The 13183-nt window shown below is 46.1% G+C and overlaps 1 protein-coding gene across 1 annotated transcript in view; it reads right to left on the bottom strand.

Moving 5' to 3' along the window:
• Window positions 1-13183, bottom strand: part of LOC120057428 (protein turtle homolog B-like) — a 235761-nt gene that overhangs the window by 143194 nt on the left and 79384 nt on the right. Inside the window, exon 3 of the mRNA XM_039006053.1 lies at window positions 11445-11591. Within this exon, the coding sequence (XP_038861981.1) occupies window positions 11445-11591 (147 nt within the window). The remainder of the gene's footprint in view (window positions 1-11444; window positions 11592-13183) is intronic.

Here is a 13183-nt window from a genome sequence, read left to right as displayed (position 1 = left end):
AACTGCCTGTCCATGGCACCAGTAATTTCCTGTCTTCCACTCTCACTGAGCTCTGTCAGAGTGTGGGTTAGAGTGCTCAGTGAGTTTCTGAATTCCATGGCACTCTGTTGTTGCTCTTCACTCAGACATTTGAATTTATGGTGGATTAGAGTTTGGAGATGTTGTTGAGTCTGACGAATATCAAGGATGTCACCTTGAAGTTGTAAGACTACAACCTCTGGAGATAAACCAGACAATGGAGGAAGGTTTGGCGTCAGAGGGAGGGCTAGCTCAGTACTTCCACACAGATCCATGTCAATAAGTGAGTTACAATGATATTCTTCCGCTTTCAACAACCCGGTCGCATTCCACTTCGCTCCGACAGGTAGTATCACATTTCACTTCATTTCATTACAGTACAACGGTTTGATTTGTTTGATCTTAGCTAGCTACATAGCCGTCTTTGTATCAAAGATAATTGTGTAGTTTAGAGCGATTTTCTAGGTTAGCTAGCCAGCTATTTTCGTCCTTTTAACGTAACGTAACGTAATCAACACTGCTAGCTAGCCAGCTAGCCACCGAATAGCAGCACTGTAGAATCTATTACATTCAACGGAACAACGGAACGACTTGATTAGTGTAGTGTTAGCTAGCTACACAGTTGTCTTTGCTGTCCTTGTATCTAAGATAACTGTGGAGTCTAGAGTAATTTTCGGTTAGCTAGCCAGCTATTTTCGTCCGCCGCGCTGCCGTTCCCCTACCTAGTCAATACTGCTAGTCAACACTGCTAACACTGCTAACACTGCTAGCTAGCCAACTTCTACCGAATAGCAGCACTGTAGAAACTATTACATTACAACGGAACGATTTGATTAGTGTAGTGTTAGCTGGCTAGTGTTAGCTAGCTACATAGTTGTCTTTGCTGTCCTTGTATCTAGGACAATTGTGTAGTTAGACTAATTATCTGGCCAGTTACCGAGGTTACCTAGCCAGCTATCGAGGTTACCTAGCCAGCTACACTCTCAAACAAAGTCAACAACGCAGCCACTGCTAGCCAGCCTACTTCAGCAGTACTGTATCATTTTAATCATTTTAGTCAATAAGATTTTTGCAACGTAAGCTTAACTTTCTGAACATTCGAGACGTGTAGTCCACTTGTCATTCCAATCTCCTTTGCATTAGCGTAGCCTCTTCTGTAGCCTGTCAACTATGTGTCTGTCTATCCCTGTTCTCTCCTCTCTGCACAGACCATACAAACGCTTCACACCGCGTGGCCGCGGCCACCCTAACCTGGTGGTCCCAGCCCGCACGACCCACGTGGAGTTCCAGGTCTCCGGTAGCCTCTGGAACTGCCGATCTGCGGCCAACAAGGCAGAGTTCATCTCAGCCTATGCTTCCCTCCAGTCCCTCGACTTCTTGGCACTGACGGAAACATGGATCACCACAGATAACACTGCTACTCCTACTGCTCTCTCTTCGTCTGCCCACGTGTTCTCGCACACCCCGAGAGCTTCTGGTCAGCGGGGTGGTGGCACCGGGATCCTCATCTCTCCCAAGTGGTCATTCTCTCTTTCTCCCCTTACCCATCTGTCTATCGCCTCATTTGAATTCCATGCTGTCACAGTTACCAGCCCTTTCAAGCTTAACATCCTTATCATTTATCGCCCTCCAGGTTCCCTCGGAGAGTTCATCAATGAGCTTGATGCCTTGATAAGCTCCTTTCCTGAGGACGGCTCACCTCTCACAGTTCTGGGTGACTTTAACCTCCCCACGTCTACCTTTGACTCATTCCTCTCTGCCTCCTTCTTTCCACTCCTCTCCTCTTTTGACCTCACCCTCTCACCTTCCCCCCCTACTCACAAGGCAGGCAATACGCTTGACCTCATTTTTACTAGATGCTGTTCTTCCACTAACCTCATTGCAACTCCCCTCCAAGTCTCCGACCACTACCTTGTATCCTTTTCCCTCTCGCTCTCATCCAACACTTCCCACACTGCCCCTACTCGGATGGTATCGCGCCGTCCCAACCTTCGCTCTCTCTCCCCCGCTACTCTCTCCTCTTCCATCCTATCATCTCTTCCCTCTGCTCAAACCTTCTCCAACCTATCTCCTGATTCTGACTCCTCAACCCTCCTCTCCTCCCTTTCTGCATCCTTTGACTCTCTATGTCCCCTATCCTCCAGGCCGGCTCGGTCCTCCCCTCCCGCTCCGTGGCTCGACGACTCATTGCGAGCTCACAGAACAGGGCTCCGGGCAGCCGAGCGGAAATGGAGGAAAACTCGCCTCCCTGCGGACCTGGCATCCTTTCACTCCCTCCTCTCTACATTTTCCTCTTCTGTCTCTGCTGCTAAAGCCACTTTCTACCACTCTAAATTCCAAGCATCTGCCTCTAACCCTAGGAAGCTCTTTGCCACCTTCTCCTCCCTCCTGAATCCTCCTCCCCCCCCTCCTCCCTCTCTGCAGATGACTTCGTCAACCATTTTGAAAAGAAGGTCGACGACATCCGATCCTCGTTTGCTAAGTCAAACGACACCGCTGGTTCTGCTCACACTGCCCTACCCTGTGCTCTGACCTCTTTCTCCCCTCTCTCTCCAGATGAAATCTCGCGTCTTGTGACGGCCGGCCGCCCAACAACCTGCCCGCTTGACCCTATCCCCTCTCTTCTCCAGACCATTTCCGGAGACCTTCTCCCTTACCTCACCTCGCTCATCAACTCATCCTTGACCGCTGGCTACGTCCCTTCCGTCTTCAAGAGAGCGAGAGTTGCACCCCTTCTGAAAAAACCTACACTCGATCCCTCCGATGTCAACAACTACAGACCAGTATCCCTTCTTTCTTTTCTCTCCAAAACTCTTGAACGTGCCGTCCTTGGCCAGCTCTCCTGCTATCTCTCTCAGAATGACCTTCTTGATCCAAATCAGTCAGGTTTCAAGACTAGTCATTCAACTGAGACTGCTCTTCTCTGTATCACGGAGGCGCTCCGCACTGCTAAAGCTAACTCTCTCTCCTCTGCTCTCATCCTTCTAGACCTATCGGCTGCCTTCGATACTGTGAACCATCAGATCCTCCTCTCCACCCTCTCCGAGTTGGGCATCTCCGGCGCGGCCCACGCTTGGATTGCGTCCTACCTGACAGGTCGCTCCTACCAGGTGGCGTGGCGAGAATCTGTCTCCTCACCACGCGCTCTCACCACTGGTGTCCCCCAGGGCTCTGTTCTAGGCCCTCTCCTATTCTCGCTATACACCAAGTCACTTGGCTCTGTCATAACCTCACATGGTCTCTCCTATCATTGCTATGCAGACGACACACAATTAATCTTCTCCTTTCCCCCTTCTGATGACCAGGTGGCGAATCGCATCTCTGCATGTCTGGCAGACATATCAGTGTGGATGACGGATCACCACCTCAAGCTGAACCTCGGCAAGACGGAGCTGCTCTTCCTCCCGGGGAAGGACTGCCCGTTCCATGATCTCGCCATCACGGTTGACAACTCCATTGTGTCCTCCTCCCAGAGCGCTAAGAACCTTGGCGTGATCCTGGACAACACCCTGTCGTTCTCAACTAACATCAAGGCGGTGACCCGTTCCTGTAGGTTCATGCTCTACAACATCCGCAGAGTACGACCCTGCCTCACACAGGAAGCGGCGCAGGTCCTAATCCAGGCACTTGTCATCTCCCGTCTGGATTACTGCAACTCGCTGTTGGCTGGGCTCCCTGCCTGTGCCATTAAACCCCTACAACTCATCCAGAACGCCGCAGCCCGTCTGGTGTTCAACCTTCCCAAGTTCTCTCACGTCACCCCGCTCCTCCGCTCTCTCCACTGGCTTCCAGTTGAAGCTCGCATCCGCTACAAGACCATGGTGCTTGCCTACGGAGCTGTGAGGGGAACGGCACCTCAGTACCTTCAGGCTCTGATCAGGCCCTACACCCAAACAAGGGCACTGCGTTCATCCACCTCTGGCCTGCTCGCCTCCCTACCACTGAGGAAGTACAGTTCCCGCTCAGCCCAGTCAAAACTGTTCGCTGCTCTGGCACCCCAATGGTGGAACAAACTCCCTCACGACGCCAGGACAGCGGAGTCAATCACCACCTTCCGGAGACACCTGAAACCCCACCTCTTTAAGGAATACCTAGGATAGGATAAAGCAATCCTTCTGACCCCCCCCCCCCCTTAAAAGATTTAGATGCACTATTGTAAAGTGGCTGTTCCACTGGATGTCATAAGGTGAATGCACCAATTTGTAAGTCGCTCTGGATAAGAGCGTCTGCTAAATGACTTAAATGTAAATGTAAATGTACTAGTTAGACCTGTGGCCTGTGGTCCAGACCGAGCATTCAGATTCCCAGGGCTCTGGCCCAAATCAACTCCTTTATTTCCATTCACATTATGATTTGTATTGTTGGCTCGGTAGTCAGAATGGCCCTGTGTATTCCCATTGACAGGTAGGATATGGATGAGCACATTTTCTTGTAGTGAATCCATTATTTTAATTCCACTCAAAAGATTTGCTTTGGTTAGTTCTCAATGTTGAGGTCCCATCTGGGGTGCCATTTTTTATGTAACGGTTTTGACTTGAGGTTATTTATAGGGGTGCCAGGTAGGTTGTGCCTACCAGAGAAAGCATTGGTTTCTCCTTTTAGTTTGGGAGGGAATGAGTCCCATCTGGTCCGTCAAGTCACACCAATACAAAGGACTTATGTAAAAGTAAGGATGAAAATATACTTTTCATAAACCCCTTAAAACATTGGAAAGAACTTCAAACAAGTGTATTCTTTTGCGTGGTTGTATTAACAACATAAATGATCACACACAACAATATAACAATTAATGCACTTATGTTCATTTAGAAATGTCCTGTACCTCGGGCATAAAAAGAGTCCAGCCCGGTAAATAAGTTCAGTGACTCAAGTGACCTTAGTCACGCAACGTTTGTCCGTAGCATAAACCCAGTATATTCATACACTCAAAATAACACTTATTTTGTAACACAACTATAAAGCGTATCAAAGACTAACCAAATAATAATACGTCCTCACAACTACATAAATCACAGTATACATCACCCCAAACAAATGAAATACCGTGTACAAAAAGTTGTAGTCAGTCAGACAATCCGCCAACAGATCTCCAGCGGAGAAAAGGCCACGAAAACCAACGGAGAGTTGTAGTCCACAGACACACAGAGTGGATCCAATCCTGGGTAAACTCGCTTTAAGGCTACAAAACACACTGCAAGGCAACAAACAAACGTAAGAGCGAAGTTTCATGAACTGAAGGTAGTACACATCCTCATTCATGTCTCGATCACAACTTCACCTTTGCGCAGCTGATGCTGGCTATTTAATAGGGAATTAAAGGGGAAGCGCCCTATTAGAAGGAGAAGCACTGAGACGGTTCAGAAATATTCAGGGCCGTCACAACATACACAAAATAAAACAAAATCCTATTAGGTGGTACATGTATAAGAAGACAGCATATAGTCATTACAAGCAGTGTAGTTAAGCCAAAAATAAATATTGAGTGTAGTACAGCACAGAGTAGCAGCAGATCGTCAGCCCAGTTATGAAGCGGGACTAGACCATTTATCCAGTATCGGCTGCCATATTTTGTAAAACAATGGACTTCTATTGGAGGTGTTGTATCGAATCTTTTCCATATGTATTACATTCCCTAAATCCCGTAACCACATTTCAAAGGTAGGTACAGTCTCCAATTTCCAAAATTGCAATATGAGCCTTTTGGCTAATAGAGTACAAAGCGAGACAGCCTTCCCCTCCTGGTTATTCCCATCAACTGTACCAAACAGAGCGATCAATGGGTCTGGGGCTAGAACTCTATCAAAGGCCTTAGATAAGTAATCAAAAATGAGAGCCCAGTAAGCATGTAATTTAGGGCATGTCCAGAATAAGTGGGTCAACGTCCCCTCCTCCTGCTTGCACCTCTCACACAGTGGTGAGGTGTCCGGGAATATTTTATGCAGTTTTACTTTTGAGTAGTGTAACCTGTGAATCACCTTAAACTGTACAAGGTTGTGTCTGGCATTCACTGAACTGTGGTTTATATTCCTGAGAGCTTCTATCCAGTCCTCATTTGAGATTTCTGAACCAAGTTCTTGTTCCCAAGCCCTTTTAATGGTGTCTGTGGATACCTCTATGTGGGCCTGTAGCACATCATACAGTCTAGAGACCGACCCTTTTGAATGGGGTTTGACAAGGATCAAGCTATCTAATGTAGGACTATTTGGCTTCATGCCATACTGTGGGATATGTGTCCTTAAGAAATTCCTGATTTGGAGGTATCTGAAAAAATGTGTTGTTGGCATGTTGAACTTTGCCTGTAATTGTTGAAATGAAGCTAACTGACCATCTATGTATAGATTACCAATTGTTGTGAGCCCCTTCTCCCTCCACTGTGAAAACACCACATCATCCAATGCAGGGTGGAAAGCATGATTCAGGCTAATCGGGCTGTCTATGTAAACAGTGGGTATGTTAAGAAAATCCCTAATCTGTTTCCAGATCCTAAGCGTATGACAAATGACTGGATTGGAGTCATAAGTGGCTTTTTTCACATATGATGGGCTATTAACAAGTGCAGGGAGTGAGGAACGTTGACAGGAGGCCTGCTCAATCAAAAGCCATGAAGGCATATCCTTCTGTCTCATCTCAGGTAAACTTTCCCTCCAGAAAGACACAATGTTCAGATTAGCAGCCCAATAATACAGTTTGAAGTGAGGAAGGCCAAAGCCCCCCTCTATCTTGTACTTGCATAAATGCTTCTTTGCAATTCTGGCTGCCTTGTTATCCCATAAAAATGGAGTTACTATTGAATCCAGTTTCTTAAAATAGCTTTGTGGTATGAAATTGGGTAGACATTGGAAGAGGTAAAGAAACCTGGGTAGGACAACCATTTTAATAGCGTTTATACGACCAACCAAGGAAATAGGCAGAGTTTTCCAAAAATCTATATTTTGTTTAAGCTGATATATTTTCATGTCCCAATTCGCTTTCAATAGCTGATCAAGGTCTCTTGTCACTACAATGCCAAGGCTTGTGAACTTGTCCCTCACTGTTCTAAACGGGGTAGATTGCAGAAATTGCATATCCACCGGCCGTGATATTGGCATCAACTCACTTTTTTGCCAGTTTATCTTGTAGCCAGAGAAGGAGCCGAATGTGTTTATCAAGTTAAGTAAGGGTGGAATAGAAGTTTTAGGCTTGGACAAAAACAAAAGAACATCGTCTGCATATACGGAAATTTTGTGCTGTGTGTCTTTTATTTTAACAGAAGCTATATCGGGACATGCCCGAATGCGAGTAGCAAGGGGTTCCATGGCTATAGCGAAGAGAGCAGGCGAAATAGGGCACCCCTGTCGGCACCCCTTGAACAGGCGGAATGACTGCGACATTTCCTGATTGGTCACCACGGAGGCCATTGGGTGTGCATAAATAATTCTTATCCAATTAATAAATTCCTTTCCAAACCCAAAATGCTCCAGAACCGACATCATATACTTCCACTCAATCTGATCAAACGCCTTCTCTGCATCAAGAGCTATTACCACTGCCTCAACTTTATGATCATGATACATTACGTTGAAAAGGCGTCTCAAATTGTAGTATATATGTCGGCCCGGGATAAAACCTGTCTGGTCAGGGTGTATGATGTCGGAAATATATTTTTTCAATCGGTTTGCCAATATCTTTGTCAACACCTTGTTTTCTATGGGGAGTAACGACACGGGGCGATACGACGACATCTCCACGGAATCTCTATCTTTTTTCAAGATCAGGGCTATTGTAGCCTCATACAGTGTTTGCGGGAGTTTGGCATTTTCTTTTGATTGTTGAAACATTCGCAACATAAGTGGAGATAGACTAGCGCAGTACTTCTTATAGAATTCTATTACATATCCATCGGGCCCCGGGGCCTTGCTGTTTGGAAATTGTGCTATCGCTGTGTTAATTTCCTCTAAGGTTATCCCTGCATCGAGTGCAGCAGCTGCCCCCCTGTCTAGTTTAGGAAGTTCACATTCAGCGAGAAAGCGTTCCATAGTTTGTGGATCAGTAGCATCGCATTTTGATTGGTATAGCTCTGAGTAAAACTGCGCAAAGCATTTATTAATGTCCTGCGGATCTGTTACTATTTTACCCTTCTTGTCTTTTATTTTGTGAATAGCTCTAGATGCCTGTACATGCCTTAGCTGTCTTGCTAATAATTTATGTGGTTTGTCCCCCAGTTCAAAATAACTTTGTTGCGTTCTAGCAAGTAAAGAGCCCACCCGTTTCGAAAGGATGGTATTGTATTCATATTTTAACTTTGTGATCTTCTCAAGGACTGTATATGAGGAATTTGTCCTAAAAACGTTCTCCTGTTCCCCTAACTCTCTTTCAATTTCTCTCAGCCTAGTATTGGCACGTTTCTTCCTCTCTGATGTATAAGAAATAATGTAACCTCTAATCACAGCCTTTAGAGATTCCCAAAGGGTGGAGTCGTCAACATCCCCCGTGTCGTTAGTTCTGAGGAAAAAGGCAATCTGCTCCTTCAAATACTGACAAAAAGCCTCATCTTTCAACAGGTATGCGTCTAAGCGCCACGGTCGCCGACCTGTCGACATATTGTCGAGTTTCAGCACCATGGACAGAGGAGAGTGGTCCGTAATTAGAATGGGGTGATAGGTAACCGATTCAGCTGCTGAAATTAGTTTGGAGTCCAACAAGAAATAGTCAATTCTGGAATATGATTTATGAACTGATGAAAAGAAAGAATAATCCCTGTCTGTTGGGTGCGTCAGTCTCCAAATATCGACCATGTTAAGGTTTGTCATCAATGTATTTAGACAGGCACTGGCATTTGATTGTTGAAGTGACCTTGATAGCTGTTTATCTAAAAGAGGATCTAACGTACAGTTAAAGTCACCTCCAACAATAACACTTGTATCCGAGATATTTGGTATGGCCTTAAATACCCTTTGAAAAAATAACGGATCATCGAAATTGGGTCCATATAAATTGACCAAGGTTATTGGTTTTGAATTCAGTGTACCAGCAACAATAATATACCGACCATTAGGATCTGAAATCGAGGTTGAGTAAACAAAAGGAATGTTTTTCCTTATCAGGATTGCTACCCCTCTCGCTTTTGCATCAAAGTTAGACTGGTATATCTGACCGATCCAGCTGACTCGTAGCTTGGCCTGCGCCGAGCGTTTAATATGAGTTTCTTGAAGAAGCACTATGTCAGCACCCAGTGATTTAAGATGAGAAAAAACCTTAGCTCGTTTCACGACATGCCCTAATCCATTACAGTTCCAGCTGACTATCTTTATTCCACCTGGTCTACTCTGTGCTCGGTCACTATGTGGCATTTCTTATTTTAAAGCAAATTGCTGCTGTCATACAAAACCCAGAAGAAAAACGTCCCGCCGTACGGGAGCTTGTCATGCCACCTGTATTAATAAACGTGAACATAAAACACAGACCCCATCCCCCCTCCCATCCCTTTACTGAGTGACTTCCCCAAACGAAGCACTCCTTGGCTAACACACAAACCTTAGGGTGTCTAGACATACAGCTTGAACTAACTCGTCGTCTATAGATGCTCCGCATATAAACTAATATTAAATAACACTTAACTTAACTCTCACGTTAGGGGGTGAGTGGCGCCAAAACATGACATGCCAAACAATGCTATATTAGCCACAACATCTCACCTATCCTATAAGTCCCAATTTCTGATCTTCTGATCGAAAAGACATAGGCCGGAAATTCAATTCAAACACATTCCTGGCCTGTATTTGGCCATTTAGCCGGCTGGCACAGCCGTTCTGTATCCTCAGCCGGGGAGCTTGCTTGTCAAGAACAGATCGGCCTCTTTTGCGTTGTCAAACGTACGTGTTGATCCCTCGACTGTCACCTTAAACCGGGCTGGGAAGAGGAATCCATATCGGATGTTGGCCGCCCTGCATTTGTTGCGTACCTCATCATACTCTTTCCGTTGGTTCCTCACCTCCAAGGTAAGATCTGGGTAGAAAGACACCCTGGCTCCGTTGTAGTTAAGGGGGAACTTTTGACTAGCCAGCTTGAGGATGAGATCCCTGGTGTGGGGATAGTGCAGCCTTACAATGAATGGCCTTGGTGGCCCGCCCTTGGCCAGCTTCGTTGCCTGTTTTCTGTGTGCGCGGTCGATCAGGATGGCCGTTTTGAAGTGTTCACTCCCCAGCAATGCCGGTATCAGCTCCGAGACAAATTCAGTGGGTTTCCCTTTCTCAGTGTCCTCCTGGATCCCACATATTCGGATGTTCTGGCGTCTTGAATGCGACTCGAGCATTTCCAGTCGGGCCTTCAGGGTTTTGTTGTCATTTTTGAACGTTGCGCACTGTTTCTCTATGTCCTGTAGTCTGGCCTCGTGATCGACTGTCGTCTGCTCAACCTCGTGCACCCTTCTCTTAGTTGCCTTCACAGTTTCGGCCAAAGTCCCAATACTCTTTGAGATATCAGCCAACCTTGTGTCCACCTTCTTGCTTAGTGCGATTATGGCAGCCAGTATGTCACTTTGAGTAGGATCTGTGGGGAACTCTTGGAAGCTAGCCTCTTCAGCTAGCTCCTCGTGGGTCGGCGACGTTGAAATTGGTTCGTTGTCTATCTCATTCCAATTATCTTGTTTAGCGCCCCCTTTTTTGGTGCCTTTCCCCTTTGTCATATTTGTTTGAAGTTATAGGTTGTGAGAGGTTAAGATAAATACTAATTTGTTTCAGAATTGAGCGGAGCTCTAGCAAAGCACGTCTACTCCATAGCACGCTCTCTAGCGCCCCCCTATGTCACATACTTAAGGTGGACTTGAACCAATGGAGTCCAAAAAGTGCAAACTCTTCATGCCAGGCAAGTTTCTCAAACAGTATTTGGAATAAGTATACAACCCAGGCCTGTCCTACACAAAACATCCACCACAAGAGAGTAAATCTACTCTGTAGACAAAACAGAATCAATTGTACCAAATCAAACCATCCACCCCAAACAACAGAATCGCCTTCATCAAAGACCCATTGACGAAGCCAAACTGACTTGCTATGTTGATAACTAAGGTCTCATTATAGGACATTCAACCCAACCACAGCATTAAGGGCTGGGGTGTCCAGTCAGCAGACAGCTGCTGCAATGAATCCATTTCAGTTAGTCTAGCAGAGGCGTGACAGTTGGACAGTGGTAGAGCGGAGGGACCTGGGGCCTAAATGACTGGCTCCTCTCCAGAGCTCTGGGTAAGTCATACAGCGCTGATGACACTGAGCTAATGTGCTGTGACCAGGGACCGGGGGAGGCTGCGTGTCTGTCTGAGGTGTCTGTTAACACAGCGACAGGTGTCTGTGTGTGTGTGGAGGGGTGGGCGTGCAATTGTGTGTATGAGAGAGTGATGGACTGTGTGCGTGTGTGTGTGCGTGTGTGCCTGTGACGTCCACCTAACTCACCATTTACTGTGAGGTGCACCCAGCTGCCGTTGTGAAAGGTGTTGTACTGCTGCTCCAACATCAGGACCTTACACTCATACCAGCCCTGGTCGTCTGAGCGCACATTCTCAATCCGCAGAGAAGATTTGCCGTGCAGACTGGCTCGGCCTGGGGGAGGGATAGGAAGGAAGGGGAGAGAGATTAATAACAGTGGTCAAACCAGGAAACATTGTATTCAGTACGTTATAATCCATAGTACACTCTTAGGAAAAAAGTGTTATCTCGAACCTAAAAGGATTCTGAGGCTGTCCCCATAGGATAACCTTTTGAAGAATCCTTTCTGGTTCCAGGTAGAACCCTTTTGGTTCCAAGTAGATCCGTTTGGGTTCCGTTTGGGAACCCTTTCCTCAGACGGTTCTACATGACACCCAAAAGGGTACTACCTGGAACCAAAACGGTTTTTACCTGGAACCAAAAGGGGTTCTCCTATGAAGAACACTTTTAGAACCCTTTTTTCTAAGAGTGTATATAATCCTCCCTCTACTGTATCATATAGACCAGGTTTTCCGAACCACCGGGCCCCGGACCTGTACTTTTTTTTCTGCTTTCTAGGGCACGGGATGGGTATTCCATTAACTCCATTAACTTCCATTAGTCTGTGAGCCAGTCTGAGAGCCAGTAGCTCATATCTTACTCCCTGAAGCATTTTTGTGAAAAAAGTAATTACCCATAACATATGCTGATTGGATGGACTGGACACGAATCAAGTCTCAAACATTATTACAGTAGCCCCATAACACTGTACTTACAGGAGCAAGCTTACATGGACATGATATGCAATAATAATATCCATTTTAGCACATTGACTAACCACGATTTACATGACAAGTTTGAACAGAAGTGAGGTGAGTAAATAGCCTATGGTCAAATAACTACAGTAGGCTAATAACAAATGCCTCTTGTTTCTTTAGCTAGCTAGCATCAGGGATAGCTCCCAGGGATCCAAGAATGGTGAGTTGAAATGGTTTTAGTATTCTCCCAAGTGACATTTGCTTGCTAAATAGCAATTCAATTTGCATGCCAAATGAAAAGAAGGGACCCTGTATATACTGTTGTGCTCTACAAAATCTGAAGAAATACCGGTAAGTTAGATGTGCTTGTTTTATTTTGGGTGGCAGGCGTGCCGAGTGCCATTCCTAACTCTTCCAAACACCCTACCAGACGCATAGAAATGGAGCACAGAAACATGAGAGCCTACCAAATTTGAAAACTAAGACTACAGGGGTTGTGTAGCAGCCCAGTGTCACAGCAGCTTTCACTCTTTACAGGTCAAGCAGTGAAAGGGGGGGTATTTATGATCTTGCATCATGCTGTGGGGATGTTTTTCAGCGGCGGGACTGGGAGACTAGTCAGGATTGAGGGAAAGATGAACGGAGCAAAGTACAGCGAGATCCTTGATGAAAACCTGCTCCAGAGCACTCAGGACCTCAGATTGGGGCGAAAGTTCACCTTCCAACAGGATAACGACCCTAAGCACACAGCCAGCACAACGCAGGAGTGGCTTCGGGACAAGTCTTTGAATGTCCTTGAGTGGCCTAGCCAGAGCACGGACTTGAACCCGATCAAACATCTCTGAAGAGACCTGAAAATAGCTGTGCAGCGAAAATCCCATTCCAACCTGACAGAGCTTGAGAGGATCTACAGAGAAGAATGGTAATAACTCCCCAAATACAGGTGTGCCAAGCGTCATACCCCAGAAG

This window comes from Salvelinus namaycush, chromosome 12, assembly GCF_016432855.1.
Source record: "Salvelinus namaycush isolate Seneca chromosome 12, SaNama_1.0, whole genome shotgun sequence".
Classification (NCBI taxonomy): Eukaryota; Metazoa; Chordata; class Actinopteri; order Salmoniformes; family Salmonidae; genus Salvelinus; species Salvelinus namaycush.
The sequence above is the reverse complement of the archived record's forward strand: the minus strand, read 5'-3'. Positions and strand labels throughout refer to the sequence as shown.